At 34.3% G+C, this 23,548-nt stretch overlaps 1 protein-coding gene across 4 annotated transcripts in view; it reads left to right on the forward strand.

Moving 5' to 3' along the window:
* Positions 1-23,548, forward strand: part of NEDD1 (NEDD1 gamma-tubulin ring complex targeting factor) — a 46,062-nt gene that overhangs the window by 19,413 nt on the left and 3,101 nt on the right. For all 4 annotated transcript variants that reach the window (XM_050749312.1, XM_050749310.1, XM_050749313.1 and 1 more), the window contains exons 6-13: positions 7,907-8,136; positions 9,505-9,706; positions 10,088-10,283; positions 13,458-13,586; positions 15,628-15,675; positions 16,617-16,819; positions 17,713-17,869; positions 18,766-18,922. In XM_050749312.1, coding sequence (XP_050605269.1) covers positions 7,907-8,136; positions 9,505-9,706; positions 10,088-10,283; positions 13,458-13,586; positions 15,628-15,675; positions 16,617-16,819; positions 17,713-17,869; positions 18,766-18,922 — 1,322 coding nt within the window. The remainder of the gene's footprint in view (positions 1-7,906; positions 8,137-9,504; positions 9,707-10,087; positions 10,284-13,457; positions 13,587-15,627; positions 15,676-16,616; positions 16,820-17,712; positions 17,870-18,765; positions 18,923-23,548) is intronic.

A 23,548-nucleotide genomic window follows, 5' to 3' on the forward strand; every position in this document is an offset into this window, starting at 1 on the left:
CATAACAATTTCAAATCTGTCAAAAAGTTGACATAATTGAATTCAGTCTGTTACTTAAGCCCAATTTCGGTGTTAAGTTTTACTTACTGAGAAAAATGGTAAATGGGGCACATCAATGATTAAATTAAAAATTTTTCTGTTTTTTTCTCTATCAACAATCATGAATTTGAAATCTTTAAAAATTAATTAAATTAGTGTCTTAGTGAAAGTGACAGGAATGTAGAATCTCACAGAATCTGCATCATACTGAATTTTATATTGGAAATAAGATTTCCTGAGTATATTTAGAATCCAGCTTTGAAATGTCTGAGCTGAATTAAAGTTACTCGCTTTCTGTGGATCACAGTGTCTTTCTGCAGGGGAAAAGAGCCTCGCTGCTTCTGCAGAACTGCTGGGCTGACAGACTGCTTAGGTTATAATTGCATGTCACTCTTTGGCAAGTTCAGCATCTTAGGCTCACAAATAGGTTAACCTGTGTTACCTTTCTCAAGCTGCAGCCTTTTGCAAAGCAATTACAAATGTCAATCTATTGTATTGATTCCTTAGATTAAAAAACGATCTTTAAATGTAGGTTTTCTGTGACATTTCAGTATATGTTATTCAGTATATGTTAAATCCATTTGCTTTTCCTAAATGAAATGTTTTATGTATAGATTTTGTAAGCATTAAGAGTCTGCTTGAGTATGGGGATCTGGTAAATGTAAATATTAATTACATTTTTAGAAACAACAGTTTTCTCAAGAATGAGTCTATTCTAAATTGGTTTATTTCATTGACTGGTTTTGTTTATACCAGAATTGCAGCACTCAAAAACTTGGACTACAAAGACTTTTTATCTAGAAGTGGTCTCTTTTATGTTATATAGGAGCATTGGTATAAAATGGTTTTATGATAACATTTCTTTGATTCTCTGTATATTTCTATAGTATTTGTATACACTTGACAAGCCTATATAATATGTTCTTGAGCAGTTTTATAATTGACATTTAGGCATAAAATAAATGGATGATCTGTATTTTTCTTCTTAAAGCCTTTTTTCCTTCTATTTTTCTCTTCTAAATTTTCTTTAATGGAAAGCTACTTGAAAGATATTTTCTTACAGTGTTTCTATGTATATCTCTGTCTTCCATCCATATAGTTATACTCATTCTGTTTGTCCAGTCATGTTTTCTGCCTGTTCTCATTAGTGATCTCCCCTGGGTATCCTCATATTATTAGTCTTCATAACCATAATTTTTAATGACTGCATGTATTTCATTATTCAGTGCCATCATTTACCTAAACAGTCCTCTATTGTTTTATTTTCCAAATTTTTATAATAAAAATGAGCATGTCAATATTGTTTTCATAAGTATGTATCTTCTGCTTTTTGACTTTTTTCTTTGAGAGTACAAGTTCTCTTTCAATGTAATTTAGTAGCAGGCTTATATTTTCTTTAAGAAGCTTAAGTGTTACTCTATTATCTTTGGTCTCAAATGTGTGATGTGATTTCATAGCTTTTGAAACCCTTTTACGTCACTAAATCACTAGTTTTTTATTCCTAGGTTATTTGAAGGAATTTTTTTTCTTTAAAGCCAAGTAATTTTTCTAGAATATATCTTGATGTTGGTCATTATATATTGCTACTGTTAGGTACATAGCTTGTGTTTCGTTTCTTTTTTTTTTTTTTTTTTTGAGACAGGGTCTCATTCTTTCGCCCAGGCTGGAGTATACTGGCGCGATCTCGGCTCACTGCAAGCTCTGCCTCCTGGGTTCACGCCATTCTCCTGCCTCAGCCTCCCGAGTAGCTGGGACTACAGGCGCCCGCCACCACTCCCGGCTAATTTTTTGTATTTATTTTAGTAGAGACAGGGTTTCACCGTGTTGGCCAGGATGGTCTCGATCTCCTGACCTCGTGATCTGCCTGCCTCGGCCTCCCAAAGTGTTGGGATTACAGGCGTGAGCCACTATGCCTGGCTCATAGTATGTTTCTTAATATGTAGTTTCAAATCTTTTATTTTTGGAAATTTTTTTTAAATTATAATTTTTTAGTATGCTTTTTCTCTCTTTGGATTTTTTGTTGTTGCATTTTCTTTTCTTATCTTCAGTGGTTTATCATTTTTTCTCAAGTGTTTTTAAACTTTTTTCTTATTTCTGATTTTTAAAAATTTCTTCCTTTTTAACCTGTCTTTAAGGTATTGTCTGTTGTTTATTCATTTTTGAATTCCTTCTAAATTAGCCTTCATTTTTGAAGAGATTTTAAAAATTTCTAATTCTTTCCCAAGTTCTGACATCTCGTTTCTGAGTTTTAAATTTATGTTTTTTTCTTAATGTCTTGTATTTTTTTTTTCTTTCTGGTCATCTGTTGAGAACGTTTTTTCTCCTTGTTCTCTTTGTTTTCATAAGTTTGTGTGGGATATGTCTGTGAAATTAGTTTTAGTTTCCCTGAACTTCTAGACAGAAGGGGGTCAAGTGGCTTTTCTAACTTCACAGAGCTCCCCATTGTTTTCTTTTTTTTTTTATATATATATGTATATATATATGTAAATAAATATATGTAAAATATATATGTATATGTATATATGTTTATGTATATATGTGTGTGTATATATATATTTGTAAAAGTATATGTATATTTTTTAATGGCTGCTTGCTTTCTGGGGTTCCCTGGCTCTGCTCTGCTTTTCCACCTATCTGAACCTTTGTTTCCTTCAGCTCTGTTGCCTCCATCCTGTTCAGGTTTGCTTCCACTTCTAGCAGATCTCCTCAGTGTGGGGCTGTGACCTGGGAAGGACACACACTTTGGCTGGTCAGTTTTGGAATTCTCTGGCTGGACTGCTCTTGTCCTTCTGACCTTCCTGCAAACCTGTAGCACAGACCCGTTAATGAAGTGGATGTTCTGGGTTTCGGCTGAGGTTGTAAAATTGGCCAACATGCTTTTTTGTGAATACCTTTTGACTATTATGGGCTGCTTCTGTTCTCAGATCTCAGACTCCTTGTTATTTCCTTCTACTTCCTTCTGCAGAGACACCAATACCATGAAAGACTTATGGCTGTTAATTGTTTGACCTCTCAGCATGTATTTGGGGGTTCATGGGGATACCTGATCATCTAATTTGTTGTGAATGTTGTCCGTGGGATTTTAGTTTTTGGTCATCTAGTTTATTATCTGTTGTAAAACACACACACACACACACACACACACGCTCACACTCACGCTGTGTTGGGGATTTCTAAGACCAAATTTGGTCATTCTCTAGGATTCACAGGATTCTGTGTATAGTCATACTCATGGCTATGATTTGTTTTATAGTGAAAGAATACAAAGTAGCAAAACCAGCAAAGAGAAAAGTGCATGGGGTGAAGGCCACAGGAAACCATATGTGAGCTTTCAAGAGTCTTCTCCTAGAGTGGATGTGCTTAACCCCTCCAGGATCAAATTGTGACAACATATATGAAATGTTGTCTACCAGGGAAGCTTGTTAGAGCCTCAGTGCCCAGGGTTTTTACTGGGGTGCTGGTTATATCTAGGAGCCCATTGCCTAGCACATACCAAAATTCCAAAGTCCCAGAAGGAAATTAGGGATTCAGCTGTGGTTCAGCCTTAAACCGTATCTGTCACAAATAAGTTTAGGCAGAACGAGTGGGCCATTCTTATCAGTTAAGGCAGTGGGACCCCTTCCAAAACCCAAGTTCGCAGATGCTAGCCAAGGACCAACCCTGAGTGCAGGACTTTTTAAAGATAGGCAGTCTCAGGCCTGCTTTTCTGCATACACATACACATACGCACACACATACGTACACGCACACACACACTCGCGCATGCACTCACAGTATTGACAGCCATTTGGAAACTCTGCCACCACCATAACCAGTAACTTCTCAGAGACCTCCCATTGAAAGGATTTTAAGCAAAAGACAAATATGTTGAGATTTTCGGGTTTGAAGATGTTAGTTATTGCAACAGAGTGGAGGATGGATAGTAAGCCACTGAGAATGGAAATAGGATAACTATGCAGTGGCTTAGGTGACAGATGATTTGTGCTTGAAATAAGGCCCTGGGAATCAAGAAGCTAGTATGGAGTCAAAGGAACACTATGTATATTTGTGACCGTATATATGTGTGTATGTACATAGGTATATTAAGATGTTTATATTAATTTCTCACTGCTTTATAGTGCCTAGTAAGAAAATGATGTGAATGTGTATTCTTATCTGTGCAAAGGGAAGGCTTTTATAAGCATAAATATAAAGAAGTATAGTCATAAGTCACTGGCAACAAGTTTGATAAATTTAAATATATAAAAATTTAAAACTTCTGACAAAAAGCAAGACAAAAATTCCTAAAATTTAAATGAAATGGGGAAGGTATTTACAATCTATGAGAGCATTAATGTTCTTACTATATTAAGAGCAAGTTGCAAATTAGTATTTTAAAAATCTTCATAGCCCGATAGAAAATAGGCAAAGTAGAATAATGAGCAATTTGCAAAAGAAGAAAGACAAATAGTCATTTCACATTTTCAACTGAGAACCTTTAAGGCATGAACAACAATGAATTACAATTTTTTTCATAAATTAATAATTTTAAAAAAGGGTAGTAATTAGAGTACTTGCAAATCAGAAGTAACCCAAATGTCTGACATGATTATTTAGATAAATTGGTGTACTCGTGCATTCATATCTTAAAACAGCTATTAAAATCACGTAGAAAACATTAACATGACTGTTTATTATAAAGCGTGATTCCAGGTTTTCTGTTGATACTATACTGAATACACAGAAACATACATACACATGGAAAAATACTTAAAGGACATCCCCTCAAAATGTCAACCAGCTTTTCTCTGGGTTTATGGATGATTTTGGGTGGGATTATGGATGATTTTTCTTCTTTGTGATCAAAAAAAACCTTTTTTCTATTAAATAATTATCTTAGTAGAGACTGACAAACTATAACCAATGGTGTAGCCTACTTATTTTTGTAAAGTTTACTGGAACACAGCTATGCTTTTCATCTGTATATTATCTGTAACTACTTTTCAGTACAATAGCATAAAATATTTACTGTCTGGCCCTTTAAGAATAAGTTTTTGAAACCTTCCCCTCGCCTGTAGTGAGTGGTGTGCTTTTTATATTTAGAAACAGTCTCCCTCCTCCATAAACACACAACATTCTTACCCAATAATCTGTTACAAGAAAAAATAGCATTGTTGCTTATGGTGCTGGGATTTTTTTTCCCCCCATAAGCTTCTTGATTTAATTCTTTTCTTATAAATAGTTTAGTCTGGAACAAGATAGGGACTTAATGACTTAAGTGCTGCTGATACTAAAATAAGTTAATATTTATTTTAAATATAATTTGGAGGCCAGGCGTGGTGGCTCACACCTGTAATCCCAGCACTATGGGAAGCTGAGGCAGGTGGGGTGCTTGAATCTGGGAGTTTGAGACCAGCCTAGGCAAAATGGCGAAATCCTGTCGCTTAAAAAAAAAAAAAAAATATATATATATATATATGCATGCACACACACACACACAATTAAATATATATATAAATTATATATATATATATAATTTAGTAAATCAGTGTTTTGTTTATCCAGGATTCTTAGCTAATATCTTAATGATATTCTAAAGAGAAGATTTAATAGATGTAGAAAGTTAAGAAATGAAATTCTGTTAGTATTATCACAGAAATAATTGGAGGCATTTAAAGAATTCAGTGTGGTTACTTAAGGGTTTTTAAAAATATATGTAAAAGATGTTTGAATGGTGGGTACATAAGCAGTGATGAGCAAGTAAGTTATGAACTTCTGAAAATGGTGGTGACAGCTGCTGTGTACCTGATTCTTTACAGAAATGCTATTTAATCCTTAAAATAATTATGACAGGAAAACAAGAGTGTTTTCTGCTATGTAAATGACAACTGAGTTTTGGAGAGTTTAAGTAATTCACTTAAATCATACAGAGGTTTGCTGAGCGTTCACTGAACTTAGGTTTATCTGAAAGGAACATTTATCATTATCTTTAGCCTTTTCTTTTTTTTTGTCTTGATCAAGAATATGTTTTTAACTGGTTATCAAGTTGTATTATAGACAGTGGTAAACTTCTTGTTCCTTGCTACCTGCAAGCAGATTCTGGATGACCATGTTTTAAGGATGTTTTAGGAAAATTCCTGCTGTTGCTAAAAGGTTAAACTTTATGAACTTTGAGAATCTACCAGGTCTATGATTTTTATGGTGTTTTTAAAAATTCTACTTGTATATTTAGTCTAAATTTAGATCATGTGAAGGACCATAACTATATGAACTCCTAAAGTGCTGTAGAAATCTTTTTAGAAATCATGTTTTGCCTTATATTTTGATATGTTGTGTATGACTCTGTAATCATTAACATAATGTACTAAGGATCTCTGTGTCTTTTATATAGTTAACATTCATGTAGTTTATTTTTCTTGAATATAGACCAGAGAAAAGATTTGACTATTCAAGTTGGATATACTTTTTCCCAACAAAAATAAAAACTATGTAAACCAACATTTTCTCTTTGTACTTTAGCCATTGAAAATGAGCCATATTTAATGGGTTAGCATATTAATTGTCTTAACTTAGGTACCAGGTGACTAATACTCCTTTTTTTTTTCTTAGAAAAAAAAAGTCTGCATTTCCTAGACAATTTTTTTTTGTTATTGAGATCTAATATATATTATTTTAGACATTTTAGAGTTAAGTAGAATATAAATTTGTAGGGAAAAAAATAGCTTAAATGTAAAGTACTTAATTCTCAGCCTAGTAAATGACAACATCAATACAAGTTTGAGAGTAACATTTTAATAAAAAAGAAAAGTAGATAAAATTCAGTTAGTTTTAATCTAAGATCAGTTTATTCAAACTAAATCTTTGTTTATTCTGGTCCATAGAAACTAAGAAGAGAGAATATCTCCACTACCCGCAGGGATTTGTGTTTAGAGAAAGGCCAGCATTGCCCTCAAGCTGATGGTTTGGAAACAGTGGATATAGTCCATCCCCAGTCTAGAGTGTTGCCAGTTTTTCCTTTGTGGTTTAATTTTTTTTTAAAATTATGCTTCAAGTGTTGAATTGTCAGTGCATCAGATGCTCAGATTCAAACGAATGCATCAAAATATCTAAGATATAAAAAACAAATACAAAATATTATTGCTTTTTTTTTCTCCCAGTATTCCCTTTTACTTGTTCATGATTTGACTGTGACTAGGCCTTTTATATATGGTGAATGTTCTAACCCTGATGAATTCATGTAGATAATCTCAATGTATTATATTTTTCCTCTGAAAGGGGAAGATTGAGGTAGCTATACTCCAAGATAATAAAATGGTGAATATTAATAGACTATTGATTGGTATGTTTCAGTTATTGGTATGTCATCTTATGGTCCACTGAATGACACTGTGGTTGTCATGATTGAAGTTTGTTACTCTTTTTTTCTTTTTTTTTTAAGACAGAGTTGTTTGTTTGTTTGTTTGTTTTTGTTTGTTTTGTTTTGTTAAGACAGCGTCTCACTCTGTCGCCCAGACTGGAGTACAATGGCATGATCTTGGCTCACTACAACCTCCGCCTCCTCTGCCTCAGCCTCCTGAGTAGCTGGGATTACGGGTGCCTGCCACTATGCCCAGCTAATTTTTGTATTTTTAGTAAAGATAGGGTTTCACTAGGTTGGCCAGGCTGGTCTTGAACTCCTGACCTCTGATGATCCACCTGCTTCAGCCTCCTGAAGTGCTGGAATTACAGGCGTGAGCCACCATGCCTGGCTGAAACCTGTCACTCTTACACATCAGAGAAATCCTAAACCCCATGTGAATAGTGTGGTTGGCCATAATTTATATGGCTTATATAAAACATCCTTGTGAATGCTTATAATTACATAAAATTTATTCTTTCATTTTTGTAGTCTGTTCGGCAGTTGAAGTACTCCTTGTTTAAGAAATCACTACTGGGCAGTGTTTCGGATAATGGAATAGTAACTCTCTGGGATGTAAATAGTCAGAATCCATACCATAACTTTGACAGTGTACACAAAGCTCCAGCTTCAGGCATCTGTTTTTCTCCTGTCAATGAATTGCTCTTTGTAACCATAGGCTTGGATAAAAGAATCATCCTCTATGACACTTCAAGTAAGAAGTAAGTGTGACATGCTTGTTTTTAAATTTAGTAACAAATAGCTATTATTCCATTAACAGGCATATTTGTGATTTGTATAGACCTCTGACTAATGTCCAGGGGTCCTAAAGTTTGTACTGTTGATGAATCTAGTAAGAAAGAATTTTCTTTTCAAGCAGAAAAAAATAGATGGATTGCAGGTAGTATTTAGAGTACTTCTGAAACATGAACATAGAGAGATGACATCTTAATGATTTCACATTTTAATTGTAGCATCTTTTTCAAAATATGATAAAATGCATATGTTTTTAACCCAAATGATTAATTTGCTTTAAAACTGATTAATTATCTAGAGGAAGGTTTAGAAACCATTGACATTTTTGGCTGGGTAATTCTTTGTTGTGAGGGGTTGTCCTGGGTGTTGTAGGATATTCATCAGCATCCCTGGCCTCTGCTTACTAAATACCAATAGCCTAAATGGTGTCCAGACATTGCCAGATGTCCCCTGGTTGCTCCCAGTTAAGAAATACCGATTGTGTACTGGTGTACATAATCTTCTAAGCATTTGGGCCCACTGTACCCTCTTGTTAAATTTAGGTATGCTTAGTTGGCTAAAAGAAACAAAAAAGAATGCAAGAGTGATACAGTTGTATTCAAGATGCTTAACACTGTCTGTAGATCATGTGGAGTATGAATGATACTACAAGGGAAGGTCCCACTGTCAGCCTTTATTATGATGCTAGAATTTTTACTGTTAGGACTTATTTGCTGTCTTCTTTTATGGAACAATTTGCTGAGAGCCCAGTAAGCCATTATTCTCTTATACTAGACACACCAGTAAAGAGCTCAGCTTCAGCAGATCACCATCCATATTTCTTTATTAGTTTCCTAAGGATCAAGCATGTGAACTGTGTTCCTCTTAGCTTTTTGGTCAAAACTGCACAACTAAGAACAAAGTAACAGCTGCACCCCTGTGAAAGGTCATAGTCCTCATGAGGCCTAAGCAGGTCAATAATGGAAAGTATGGATACTTAGGTCCTCCTCAACCCTGAGGGCAGAGCCCCTGTTTGTGGCGTAATAGACAGTTCTGCTACATTCACTCTCAGAATAATAATTAAAGAAGTAGGTGCTGCTTCTGTAAGATGCGGAATGTACTTATTGGAAGTGAATAGAAAAGTAAGATGGAATGTTTGGCAGTTCTCTACATGCCATTTTATTAGAAATGTCTCTAAGTCAAATTCTGAAATTATGCTTTAAACAAATATTTGGGAAATGTGTGCTCTTTGATCAGTTTGAAGTGTTAACTCTGGTTTTGGTATAGTTACTTATATAAGCTAATATACCCGTACACAATAACATACTACACATACTTTGTTCTCCTTCCCATAGGCTGGTGAAAACTTTAGTGGCTGACACTCCTCTAACTGCAGTAGATTTCATGCCTGATGGAGCCACTTTGGCTATTGGATCTTCCCGGGGGAAAATATATCAATATGATTTAAGAATGTTGAAATCACCAGTTAAGACCATCAGTGCTCACAAGACATCTGTGCAATGTATAGCATTTCAGTACTCCACTGTTCTTACTAAGGTGAGACATTTTCATTTCAGCATTTTTGATTTTATTAAATAAATCTAACTCAGAATATGGAAATTATATATTGTCAAACACAGTATAGTTTTGTTTCATAATTACATAATGATTTTACATGTAATATTATATAATTTAGTACAAAGCCATTTGATATTTAGTTTAAAACTTTTTTTTTCTTTTTTTTATTCTTATATATTTCTCTCTTTAAAAGTATTTTAAATGACATTTTGATTTAGAGGGAAACTCAGATCTGCCAGCAAGCTTAAGATTTGCAAGGAAAAAAATTCATTTTTTAATCTAACAGGGAATTTATAAAATATTAATGTGTAGTATGAAACATTAGTAACCTGAGCTTTTAAATATTCCATTACATTTCAGTCAAGTTTAAATAAAGGCTGTTCAAATAAGCCCACAACAGTGAACAAACGAAGTGTTAATGTGAACGCTGCTAGTGGAGGAGTTCAGAATTCCGGAATTGTCAGAGAAGCACCCGCCACGTCCATTGCCACAGTTCTACCACAGCCTATGACGTCAGCTGTGGGGAAAGGAACAGTTGCTGTTCAAGAAAAAGCAGGTAAATATTGCTTATATATTGTTGGAGGGTTTTTTTGTTTTTGTTTTTTGTTTTTTGGCTTACATATAATTTGCACATTCTTCAAGAACCTAGAATTCAAATTTCTTTCAGTATTTAGGTAAAATTAGTAGAAGTGAAAATCATTGAAGAAGTGAAATAGTAACTTTAGCTATTAATTTCAAAAATGTTAAAAGGCCCCTATTTAGCTAAACTTCTCTTGTGAGAAATATTATCTTAAAAATGGAAGAAGGCTAACTCAGAAATTATTCATCCTTAATCCTACTACATACTGAATGGCTTTTCATTGTGTCTTCAGATTAACCAGTAGAGAATATGAAACTTTGACACTGTCTTATGATTCGATCTCTTCATTAAAAAAAAAAAAAAAAGCTATTAATGGCTCTTTTTATTTCACATTTTAGAATGAAAAGTAAGTCAAGTGATGAAACGAGTATTTTAAAGTACTCAATAGTGCCGGGCACATATTAAGCAGTATATTCGTAATTTGTTAAATAAAAATAAATGAGAATGTTGCAATTTTTAATGATTTCTTCTCTGATATAATTGATGAAACAGTTCTGAAACAGGATTCATTTAGACTTTATTGACGTGTTATATGATAAGCTTTCCCATACTTATTGTAGAAAATATTTCTTGCTCACAATAAAGAAAATATTCTGTAAATTCCTGAAAACCTTTTCATTTTTATTTTAAGAAGTTATGCTATACTGTCAATGTGCAGCAAATACTTTAAAAAGTCTACATGGTATACTAGTATGTTTCCAAAATACTGTGCTCAGTAGAAATGCATATATTGATGTCTTTTAAATTTTTCAGGATAAATACTTGGGCAAAGATATTTATTGGTGTTTTTGTAGCACGATTTTGCTATTTCCAAGTAGAAGCAAAACTTTATTTTGTTGATCTTGATAGTGTAGAGTAGTATTTTAAAGTAAGTATGTTCACTATAAATTTCCTGTGAATATCTATATCATCCTTATATAAGAGCCATTATATATTAGAAAAATAATTAGATTCTTATTTAGGAACTCCTGGAGACAAAGATAATTCATATCTAGTTAAGGAAGAAATTATTTTTGAAATATAACTTTGAGTAATGTCTGCCAACATGTTGAATTAACTAATTATGAAAATTGCCATTATCTTACAAAATTAACTTTTTTCATAATTTTCAAAAATTAAAATAAAGATTCCGTCATTCACTATAAACTCTCTGAAGTCTCTCCATTATTCATTTAGTTTTATAATAAGAAGGCTCTTGTTTAACAAAGACAGCATTAATTTGGAAATCAAAGACTTGGATCTTTCAGGATCATGGATTAATGATAACTCTTGGTAGATTCGCAAAATTTCTGGCAAAGCGAGTGAGTGCTCTGCCCCTACAAAGTTAACAATGCTTGTGTATTGATTGTATTTTGAAATGATTGTCATCTTACAGAAAAGTTTTAAGAATAGTACAGACAACTCATGAGCATTACCCTTTGGCAGATGCACTTTATAAATTTTGCCACATTTGCTTCATCATTCTTTTTCTCTTCCTCTCTCTTTCTCTTTCTCTCATTCTCTCTCTCACTCACACACACACATTTTTCTTTGCCTCTGAAACATTGAGAATAGTAGACTCAGTCTCTGATCCGTCACTTCCAGCCAGGATGCCTTTAGGCAATTTTCTTAACCTTTCTGAGTCTCATTTTTTTCCTGCACACATTTAAGATGATATTTAACTTTTAGGGTTATTATGAAAATCAGAGAAAATGTATTGGAAGTACTTGGCACATGGTAGGCGCTCAGTACATTATGGTGTTGATACTACCATTGTGGTCATCATGATCATCACTATTACTATTTTAAGCTTTGATTAAAATTAAAGTTTAGAAAAAATTTCTGTTGCTTCTATTGAAGTTGTCCAGATTTAGTTATTCCAAAGAACTTCTCTAAACTTGCTGTTGGTACTCAGTTTTAGAAGAAAATCATCATTTAAAAAGAAAAGAATAAAACTTTAGCACTGTTTTCAAATGATACCAAACTTCTGTTTCCTAAAGTTTCAGAGGCTGGAGTTAGGCATTCAAACATGTTAAGGACCTAGAAAAAAGGAGAGGAAATTTCTTCCTTATAACAACTGAACTATTGCTATAGACACTCTTCAACAATAGTACAAATGATTTGGTAATATTTTAACTTTATAGCAGTTGTTACTAGAAAAGTTTGTTAGCCAGTCTTGGGCATTTTTGAATATGCAGTCTGTTTTTTGTTTTCATCTCAGACTTTTCAGTTTTTCATTTGGGCCTGAGATGCCAAATAAAGCATTTTTTAAAATGTAATGCAATAACGTGCTACCAATCCCGATGGCAGACTTTAATCAAAATTTTTGAAGCTCTAAAACTTTGTCCTTACTCCAGTAATGAAACAGAAGCTACTGAGCCTGCTGAGCTCCTCTTAAAAGGTCTCTACCCTAAAGCCATGCGTTTATATACTGCCAGAAAAAATACACTGCTGCCGTCTTCTTTATTGTTGTCTACCATACTATTCTTTATGAGTTTGGTGTTCTGGTTTGCTTCCTCTTTGAAACTACGGAGGTTAGTGAAGTCATTTGAGATCTGTAATGCTGAGGGCAATGTTAAACTCCCACTGTTAGTGAAAGAGAAGGCGGAAAACCCCTTCATTGCAAGTCAGGGAAGAAAAGTAACATTAATTGAATCCCGCGGTATGTTAGACATCGCTCTATATGCCTTAGAGACTGAAAAGAAAAAAATCACATTTGTAGATGATCATAAGAGTCAGTTAATAGCAAAAGTAAGTTGTGTTCAGTGTACTTTAAGAAAGCAGCAAAGGATATAAATTATTTTAGAAAAATTCCAACAAAATGGCTAAAATAAGGTATTGCTGTATGAACAAATAAGCTGTTTTCTATTGAGGAACCTTTTGTTCCATGAAAATCCTGGTTAACTTTAGCTCTTGTCATATTCTGTTTTATTGTTCCATGAAAATCCTGGTTAACTTTAGCTCTTGTCATATTCTGTTTTATTCTCCTTATGCTCATAGTTGTAATATTACCAACAATATGAGTGATGCATTGATTTTTACAACCTAGCTCCTGATGATAAAATTTATTTAGATGTAATAACATTGATTTTTATATCTAATTCCTATAAGGTTTGCCTCGAAGCATAAACACAGACGCTTTATCTAAGGAAACAGACAGTGGAAAAAATCAGGATTTCTCCAGCCTTGATGATACTGGGAAAAGTAGTTTAGGTGACATGTTCTCACCTATTAGAGATGGTAAGTCTGTTCAGAGGATCCTGTTCTCTTGCAGGTAGTCAGTATTTTTATTCTGGCTAAAAGATGTGAATAATAGCTTCAGTCCAACTCTATTCGTGGATCAGTTTGCTCATTTTCTCCATCCCTGGGGTGGTATCTTTTTGTCCTGATATTTTAAATGTTATCATTCTAAAATATATGCTGGTAATTTTCACATGGGAGTTATGCAGATAGCTCTCAAGTTAGCATTTTAATATTCACAAAGTTCCTTGAAGGAAGTTTTTACCTTCATAGGCAATCTGTCCCTTGTATCTACTTCTAAATTAATGTTCCTAAAATTTTGGATGTTTTGATATGCAAAAAAGTCTTCCTAATTTAAAAAATTGTGTGTGTATAGGTATATACCTCCCCCCATCCCATAAAAAAAGTTGCCATAATAAAAAGCAAATTTTGCCAGCTGGATAAATAGAAGGATGATATATGTTATTCTTCATAGTGTCTGAACTAAGTACATTATTTAGGTGTGTCTTTTTGGTACTAACATCCATAATGTTTTTCTTAGTGGAATGGAATTATCTCATTGCTAATAGCAATATTATCAATAACATGGATGACAGAGTTAATATATTCATACTTTTTGACCTTGTAATTCCATTTCTACAAATTTATCTCAGAAAATACTGAGAAGCCCACATAGATTGGTGTATTTATTATAAGTGTACCGTGTCAACAGCAGGATCTCGAAGTTGTTTCATCCACTCATTATCTTACACAATTTCATTTTTTACTTTAAAATTGTTTCTTTTCCAAATTTTCTACAATTTTATAGTCAGAAGGAATAAATACATACATGATGGTACAAAATTATTGAGGATCTTCTGCCTTACCCTGGCCTGCAAATTTCTATTTAAATTACTAAGTCAAACTGAAAGAGGAAGGATTCTTTTCTTTCATGATGAAGAGAAGTCAAACTACATAAAGAGTGAAGAGAAATGAAACTACATAGTAAAGGGTAAAGAGAGGACGGATGTGAATGGAGAGAAAAGTGACTAGTGCTGGAGTTGAGAAAGGTTTCTGGGGTTAGTGCTGAGTTCGGAGTTTTGGCCAGTGGGACTCCTCTGGAACAACTTTTGCATTGAAGAATGTACAAAGGGGCTTTTGGGAAGTGTTTGAGTTATAAATTAAGTTCTCTTTAATAGTTTTTAAGACAAATGAATAAATTACTTTTTTCTTTAATTACTTTTGCTATGTTTAAAAATGTTATTAGCATTTGAGTCATATGCCCTCCAGATTCATTATGGTTCCATAGTATTGATAAGGAAGCTAATAACTTCTAAAAGTGTGCATGTACATGCTGTGCAATTACTGGGTACATATACACACATGCACATAGATGATATTTCTCCTGATATAATTGTGTGTTTATTGGCCATTTGAATTTCTGGTGAATTTGTTAATGACTTTTGCTCATTTTTTATTAACCTGTTAAAGTTGAATTTTACAATTTTTGTTATGGACTGGCAAATGAATATTACAGGATTAAAATAGTCTTATACATATTCTACCATTGAAATAAACACTAATAAAACTTTGTTTCTTATAACATTGTTCTGCTTTGCAAAATATTTTTGTATTATTTCAGTTGATCCTCAAAGCAATTTTCTGAGCTTACCAGGATGTTATCCCCATTTTATAGATGCAGAAACTGAAACTTAATTGCATTTGAGACTTGTCCGAGGTCACAAAGCTATTAAGTGGTATAGGCAGAACTGGATTATAGCTCTCCATAACCTACCCCAGGGCTTGTTACACTATACCTTGCTGCCTCATTAAATGACTGTACTATAGAATTATCTGTTCATATTTGCTGCTAAAGTATGAATGAAGCTAAAAGAATGTAAAAGAGAAATTTAAATCAGTACTCTCCTACCTTTAACCTCACTCATATTTAGCTTTTTAAGATTGTTAGTCTTTGAACTCTTTGGGGAATGAATAGGAAGCCTAAATTGATATGGTTTCTCTTTCACTAGTTTTAAATTTTGATTTTCTAATTTTGTTATAGATGCTGTAGTTAACAAGGGAGGTGATGAGTCCATAGGCAAAGGAGATGGTAAGAACTACTTAGATGTATTTTCGTGAAAATGAAAAGTGATATTGTATTATCTATGCTGTGTAACAAATCACTCTAACACTTTGAGGCTTAAAAAAACAAACATGTATTATCTCATAATTCCTGTGTTTTAAGAACAGAGCATAACTTGGCTGAGTACCTTTGCCTTCAAGTCTATCTTCCTGCTTCAGTCAGGATGTCAACCAGAGCTTCATTCAGCTTAAGGCTCAACTGGGCAGGGAACTGTTTCCATGCTCATTCCTATGGCTGTTGGCTGGAGATATCAGTTCCATGCCCATGAGTTTCTCTATATATGGGGCAGCCGACAACATGGCAGCTGGCTTACCTCAGAGCCGGTGAGCAAGAGAATTCGAGAAGGCATCCAAAATGGAAGCCCTTTCTTAAGAATATGTTAATAACCTTAATCTTGGAAGTGACATCTCACCAGTTTTTCATATTACTTTCGTTAGAAGCAAGTTACTAGGTCCAAGCCATGGTCAAAGGGAGGAGATTACCGAAGGATGGGGACGCCAAAGGCAGAGGTCATTAGAAGCCATCTCAGAAATTGCCTTCCAAGATACGTACCACAGATATATACCAAATTAACAATTTTCAGTTATCAAAAACTAATACTGACTAAAACATTGTGTTTTGCTGTTTTCAAAGTATTTTCACAAATAATATCTTTGAAGCCTTACCACTCTGGGAGATGGATATCATCATTCACATTTGCAGATCGGGAAATAGTCACAGAAAGTTTAAGACTTTTGCCCAAGAATACACATCAATTATGGGGTGTATCTGAGAAACAAACCAATCTTCAGAATGCAGATCTATATCTTCTCCCATGTTAATCTGCCTATCATATTAAATGCTTCTCTTCAGTGTCCAAGGTTGGAGGACACCATGTGCACATGCAGTTTTTTCCTCTTCTTTTCTAGGCTTTGACTTTCTACCACAGTTGAACTCAGTGTTTCCTCCAAGAAAGAATCCAGTAACTTCAAGTACTTCACTATTGCATTCTAGTCCTCTTAATGTCTTTATGGGATCTCCAGGGAAAGAGGAAAGTGAAAATCATGATCTGACAGCTGAGTCTAAGAAAATATATATGGGAAAACAGGAATCTAAAGACTCCTTCAAACAGGTATTTGCCTGAAAATGATACCGAACTCACTGTATATGTTTATCAGTAGAAAGCGGGTGGCTGCCAGTGTATGTATCCTAATTATTAACAGTGCTGTGCACTTATTCTTAAGTCTTGATGACAGTTTTTAATAACTACAGAATACTTTGAAATCTCGCTTTGGATATGTTGAAAGTTACAGCAGATGGAAAGTTGCACTATTTTTCTAAGATGAGATACTTGATATAGCTTGATGAAGTGTGCAAGAACATTTTATCCCTGAATCCTTTTAAAGTGTATTTCATTGCAGTGTACAACATCAAGTTGGTGGTTAAATCATTAGAGCAAACTGATGGTGCTAAGAATGGAATTTATCATTGTTACTTTCTGCTAAAATATAGTGTATAATATATAATTTAATTTCTTATGTAAGGGTTCAGAATGATCAAAAATTGCCAGGAAGGCCAAGCCAGTTAGGTGTACAATATGTCTGTATTTTCATATTTATTGTTTAGAATGATACTGAAAAGATACCATGTAAGAAGTACAAAAACATCTTTTATTTTACAAATATTATTGACTAGTTACCACATGAATGGTTGTTTTTTTTTGTTTTTGTTTTTGTTTTTTTTTGCCAGTTATCTCTATTTTAAATGGTACTCAACAGCAGGTGTTTAGTAAATGAGCTTTTCCTCATCATGTTATTGTTGAGATTGTTTTTGATTAGTAAATGTTACTTTATTTTGCCTCTAGTTCTCATATTTTTTTTCTTATTCTATATCCCTTCCTATTTTCCTTCAATTCCCTGAACCTACATACTGGGATGAAAGAGAGAAGTAGGCAAAAATTATATGGGTAATATAAGTAAAACAAAAAATTGTATATTAAAGTCATTGTTTATTTTAAATATAAAGTTAGCAAAGTTGGTCACATCTGGTGCTGAAAGTGGAAACCTAAATACCTCTCCATCATCTAACCAAACAAGAAATTCTGAGAAATTTGAAAAGCCAGAGAATGAAATTGAAGCCCAGTTGATATGTGAACCCCCAATCAATAGATCCTCAACTCCAAGTACGTACATGAACCTTCTGATGTTTGAAAGTGTTTAATTGAAAAATCATCCCAATTGTTTAACTTGTAAAGGAGAAATAGAGTGCTCATAGACTAAAAATGTTCAAAGAGTTTAAAGTTTATGCACACTTTTATAGTGTGAGTCTTACTAAAGACAATGAAATGGATATGAATAGTTAAATTCAGGTACATTGATTTGATCTTTTGGTGTGAATTAGATTTTCAGTGTAACGTGTATTTATTTAATATGGTAGAGATAGAATTATTATGTAGGACCCTTTGAAAAGGGGTGGTTAACTACCTGAAAATGTCTTTTTCTCTTTCATATTCAAGTCTTATCCTTAGAGTTTGTGCTACAGACCCATACAGACTTGATCACATTTAAAGGAATATTTGGTTTAACTCTGAGTTATCTACACAAAGCAACTCTTTGTTTAGAATCAACTTTTATATAAATATCTATATTTTACTTGAAGGTTTCTGTGGATAGATATTGCGTTAGCTTAAACTCAAAGGCTTTTCCTGTAGCAGTACTTTACTCCTGTTTTCCTTCTGTTTGTTTTTAATAGTCTTGGTTTATCTAGTTTGTGGTGCAGCTTGTCACATTCATCTTTTATAAGAGGAAATGGTTTGTAGATTCTTCAAGATTAATCCCTCTGTCATGTGGTATTACATTAGACAGCTGGCAGTTTATATATATAGATGAATGACTATTAGAAATAATGTTATAGAAAGTTTCTAAGATTTGTATTCCAGACAGTGAATTTTTCTAAATGTCACAGGAACACTCTTCTTTGCCAGTTTTTCAAGTTTTCACATGCCAAATCTTATTTAGAAATGTTTGATGTCTCTCAGTCCAAGTTGACTATTAATATTTTCTTCATTCTTTATTTTAGATCCAAAGATAGCATCCTCTGTCACTACTGGAGTTGCCAGTTCACTCTCAGAAAAAATAGCCGATACCATTGGAAATAACCGGCAAAATGCACCATTGACTTCCATTCAAATTCGTTTCATTCAGAACATGATACAGGAAACGTTGGATGACTTTAGGTAGTAATTGAGAAACTACTCCTTCTATCTAGACCTTACTTATTTTTTTCTAGATGTAAAACCAGAACTATAGATAATGTTATTGGTTACTGTTGTCTGGGTTTTGGTAACTGTAAAGCCATAGAAAACATGATGAGTTTTGTTGATCTTTTCATACTGCGTTTATTGATTATGAGCCAGGAAAATGCACATTTACCTAGGGCAATTATTAGATAACTCAGCAGGGCAGTCTAGTAGGCAGACTGCCATTGTGAACTTTTTTTATTATTAAAATGTGGACAAGTTCTGGTAAGCTTAAATTGGGTTCTTACCTGCAGTATGTTCATAGAGATCATCTATTAGGTATGCTGTGTGCAATAATGTAGTAGAAAAAGATATTTTAAAGAGCAATTCTGAATATTTTCCAATAGAATGCATTAGAATGTAATACTTAATCTAAAAAAAAATTCTTTCTCAGACTTGTCCTTGTCTTTCTCATCCTTCGAATTGTGAACATTGTAAGAATGTGTTCTGCAGTGCTGCTTTCTTTTATCATCTCGATATTTTTGGAAGCTGTCTTCAATTATTAAAATCATTGGTGCCTTTTTTCCTTTCTAACCGATAGTTAATGTTCTAGCTCAGATTTGCATTACTATAAGCAAGAATGTTGGAGACAATGTGCAGTTTTTGTTGGTGCATGCTTCCTTTTAATGTTTAAAAATACTTGTAAAATATATTGTTAAATGTTCAAAAATACTTTTTAAAGAAAAATTATAACTTTAGCATTTACCCAGCCTAGTATATGTACCAGATACTAAGGATACAAAAATGAATGATCTGCCCACAAAGGCCTTATGATTTAGTTGGACTCGGTGCAGTGTGTTCTGCTATGTGTGTTTCTCTTAATGTGAATTAATTCATTTGGGATCAGTAAAATAGAACAGTGTTGACAATATGATGAGGAAATTTTGTTTGTTCATGTAATAGCAGCCAAAATAAAGTACACATGAACAGAGCTGTAACTGGATAGCCCCAATCCTTCTATTCTCTTCCATTAAGTGACCATCACTTCTTCACAGTAAGGGTTTATTCAATAATTATCTATTAGATTTTTACTATGTCTTTTTAACTATGTTAGTATTTTTATTAGGATTTAATTGTTTTTGTTGTGCTCTGGTTACAAAGTTGCATACATAGGTTTTTGAGTGCTTTGCCAATCCTTTTTCCCTAAGTTCTGTTATTTTTAATACACAGTGTTAGAGAATAACGTTTTTTTCAGGAATGCATAAATATTTATGGCACAATAGTAGAACTGTCTAGACACAACTGACTACAATACAGTGTGAGCAAAGTGATGTTGAAATCACAGAAAGGGGGCAGTTCTTCTGCGGGGGCAGATTTAGAAAGGTACACTGAAGAGATTTTATTTTATACTGACGTGTGGGAACAGCTTGAGCAGAGACATGATCGTACATTCTAGGAATGTTTGCAGAGAGAAGGCACCGTGGTAAGAGACGAGGCCTAAAAAACAGTTGTCAAGGTCTTAACACACAGGTAATGGAGAGCCATCAGAGTTTTTAAGCACAGGAGTAATGGGTGCTGTCTGTTTATTATCCATTTATTCAACAAGCATTTGGGTGTCAGTTCTCCACTGGCTTCAGATGATTTGAGGACAGTGGGCTCAGGGCCTTTCTTTCAGCAGACCCAGGGATCTGAGTGCTGGAGCAACTCTGAAATGGCTGGGTATTACTGCCCCGCTGTCAGCTTTTGGGGTGGCCGGAGGTGGTTTTTCACTTTCTGGTCTGTTCCTGGCTTTCTGTGCCTCAGGAGAAGTGTGTCTGTCCCGCTTCCAGGCCTGCAGAGCTGCCGCAGCATGTTTGGTGAAGGTCTCCAGTGCCTCTTGGTTCTGCTGCCCTGTGCTGCATGTCTGCACCTAGGGGTGGTGGGTAGGGACCTCTCTCAGCTCTTCTGCCCTATGACCATAGGCAGCCTCTGCCTGAGACTCACTGAGGACCTAGAGTGGCTCGGAGGATTTCTGTAAATTCACTTGTTTTGCTCTTCGCCTTGGTGTTCATCAGACTAGGTGTTCATCTACACCTATCATTGGCAGGACAGAGAGGCTATTGAGGGCCTCTTTCTCAGCCATCCTCCCTGAGCAGTATGGCGTGGTTGCCATCTTCTCCATAAGAGCCTGGAGAGCCTTAGAGGGATTACTCTCAGTTTTTCTCTACCGCCGTAAGGCTTCACCAGGCTCTATGCATCTGTATCTTAGGGAGTCCCTCGCCCCTCCTGTTACACCTGTCCCTACTTTTTTTACATGAGTGCTGAATAAAGGCTTGTGGGAAAAAGTTGGTGAGTAAATTCAGACTTTCTTTGTGTCTGGGACCCCTTGGAATTCTAAACTATCAAGCAGTGTTAACTTGGCTTTTAAAAATCTTACCAAAAATTCAGGTAGTTCTTTTTACTCTGTCGAGGGCATGAAGCTGGGTCTCTTTTCTCCTAGTCATGGGTCTGTTTTCTCCTAGGAGGAACTCCTCATTTTCTGGATTTTAGTTCATTTAGATTTCTTTCCATTCTCAGCTCTCAGTTGAAATTAAAATAATATGATTTTATAGGTTATCAGGTTTGTTTTTGTTGTTAGAGTTGGGAAATTAAACTTTTGCACCAACCTAATACATCCTAAGTGGAAATCTCTGCGTCTGTTTCTGTTGTCTATTAAGAATATTTAAGTTTCTTTTGGCAAGCAGATCCCTTTGATCCTGTAGTTAGTAGGTTTCAGGTTTTCTTAGCACTGGTTTATTTCCAGTTTGCCTTTATTCCTAGTGTGTAGTCTTCTCTTCTAGGCATCAGCTGAACCTCTGGAGTATTCACTGTCTTTTTCACCTTGGTGGGTCCCAGACTTCAGCCTCTGTTTTGCCAGCATCACGAGGCTTCCAGATACTTTCTCTGCTCTTTAGTTGCTTGTTTTATGGTTGGTTTCCTGCCATCTAACCCAGTGCAAGCATTGCTTAGAAGTCAACAGATGTCGTAAGGGGAAATTGCAGTTTCAGGCTTACTTTTCTGCGGGCCTCCCCTCTTCAAGACCTTGGCTCTTACAGCATTGACTACCTTGGTAGGCCCAAACTCTTAATACTCCCCCACCCAGCGAGACTATCTCAACCTCCATGCCACTGCCTCAGCTCAGTTTCTTCTCCACACTGTGGAATCAGCACGTAATCTAGAAGGAAAAACAGAGGTAAATGTAGAGCTTACCTGGTAGTCTTTCCTTTGCAAGATCATGGCCCTTCAAGTCCTGGCCACCTTGGTGGTTCCCTGATACAGTGTTTTTGTTTGTTTTTAATACAGTTTTTACTATAATTGAAAGTAGAAGAGGAAATTTTTAAGAATACCTTCGTAGTTACAACAGAAAAGCAATAAGTTACCTGGGAATAAATCTACCAATGGTAGTGAAGATTTTTATAGAAAAACATTTAAAATTTTTTTTTGTTCAAAAGCATTAATATTTAAATAAATGGAGAGATTTTATAAAGATACTAGTTCACCTAAATAAGGTCAGTAGATTGAATGCAATTCCAATTAAAATCCCAGCTGGGATTTGGAAGAAGATGATGAAGTGATTCCAAAATATGTATGGAAGGAAAAAAAATCTAGGAATAACACTTCAGAGAAGAATAAGGCTGAAGGGGACTTATTTGTCAGATGAATACACTTAATTACTAAAATGTAATTAAGATATATAGCATGGCACAGGGAGGACATATTGGCCAAAGGAATGAAATAAGCTGGAAGGAAATCTATGCATATATAGAAATGATAGGTAGCATTGCAGATTTATGTGCAAAATATGGAATAATCAATAAGTTGTGTTGTGACATCTGTTTTTCCTGTAAAAAATAAATATAGATCCTTATTCCATACTATTGAGAAAAATCAGTTCCATGTAGATTAAAAGTTGACATTATAAAAGTTTATAACTTCATGGTAGGAAATCATTAAAAATAAAATAATGCACTGCCTATAAAAATACATTGATAAATTTGGCTGCATTATTAGGTTAGTGTATTTGAGCACATTAATAAGAACTATTTATCACACAGTATCACAGAGTGAAGGGATAAGATATCTGCAGTTCTCATATAAATAACAAAGGATCAGATTATGTAAAGAATGCTTACAAATGAATAAGAAAAAGATATGAAAAAGCATTTCAAGGAAGAGGAATGGTATATGAACACAGGAAAGATAATTCAACTTCATAATTAGAGAACTAAAAATGCAATGAGATATCATGTCACACCCAGTAAATGGGAAAATATAAAAAATCTGGTAATACTAAGTCTTGATGATGATATAGAGCAAGAAGAACTCTGTTATTCTGGTGACATCCATTGACACTACCTTTGGAAAACAATTTGCATGATTTTGTAAAACTGAGTATACATTTGAGTTACACTCGGTTATATCATCAATGGACATTGGCACATGTGAGTTGGGAGATAATACATGATTGTTTATAACAACATTGTAATAGTAAAACCTTGAAAACAATCAAAATATTAACAGGAAAATAGATACACCAGTACAAACCACTGATTTATGGATATATAAAACATGAATCTTCAAAACGATATTGAATTCTTTCTTAAA

The sequence above is a fragment of the Macaca thibetana genome, chromosome 11 (assembly GCF_024542745.1).
Source record: "Macaca thibetana thibetana isolate TM-01 chromosome 11, ASM2454274v1, whole genome shotgun sequence".
NCBI lineage: Eukaryota > Metazoa > Chordata > Mammalia > Primates > Cercopithecidae > Macaca > Macaca thibetana.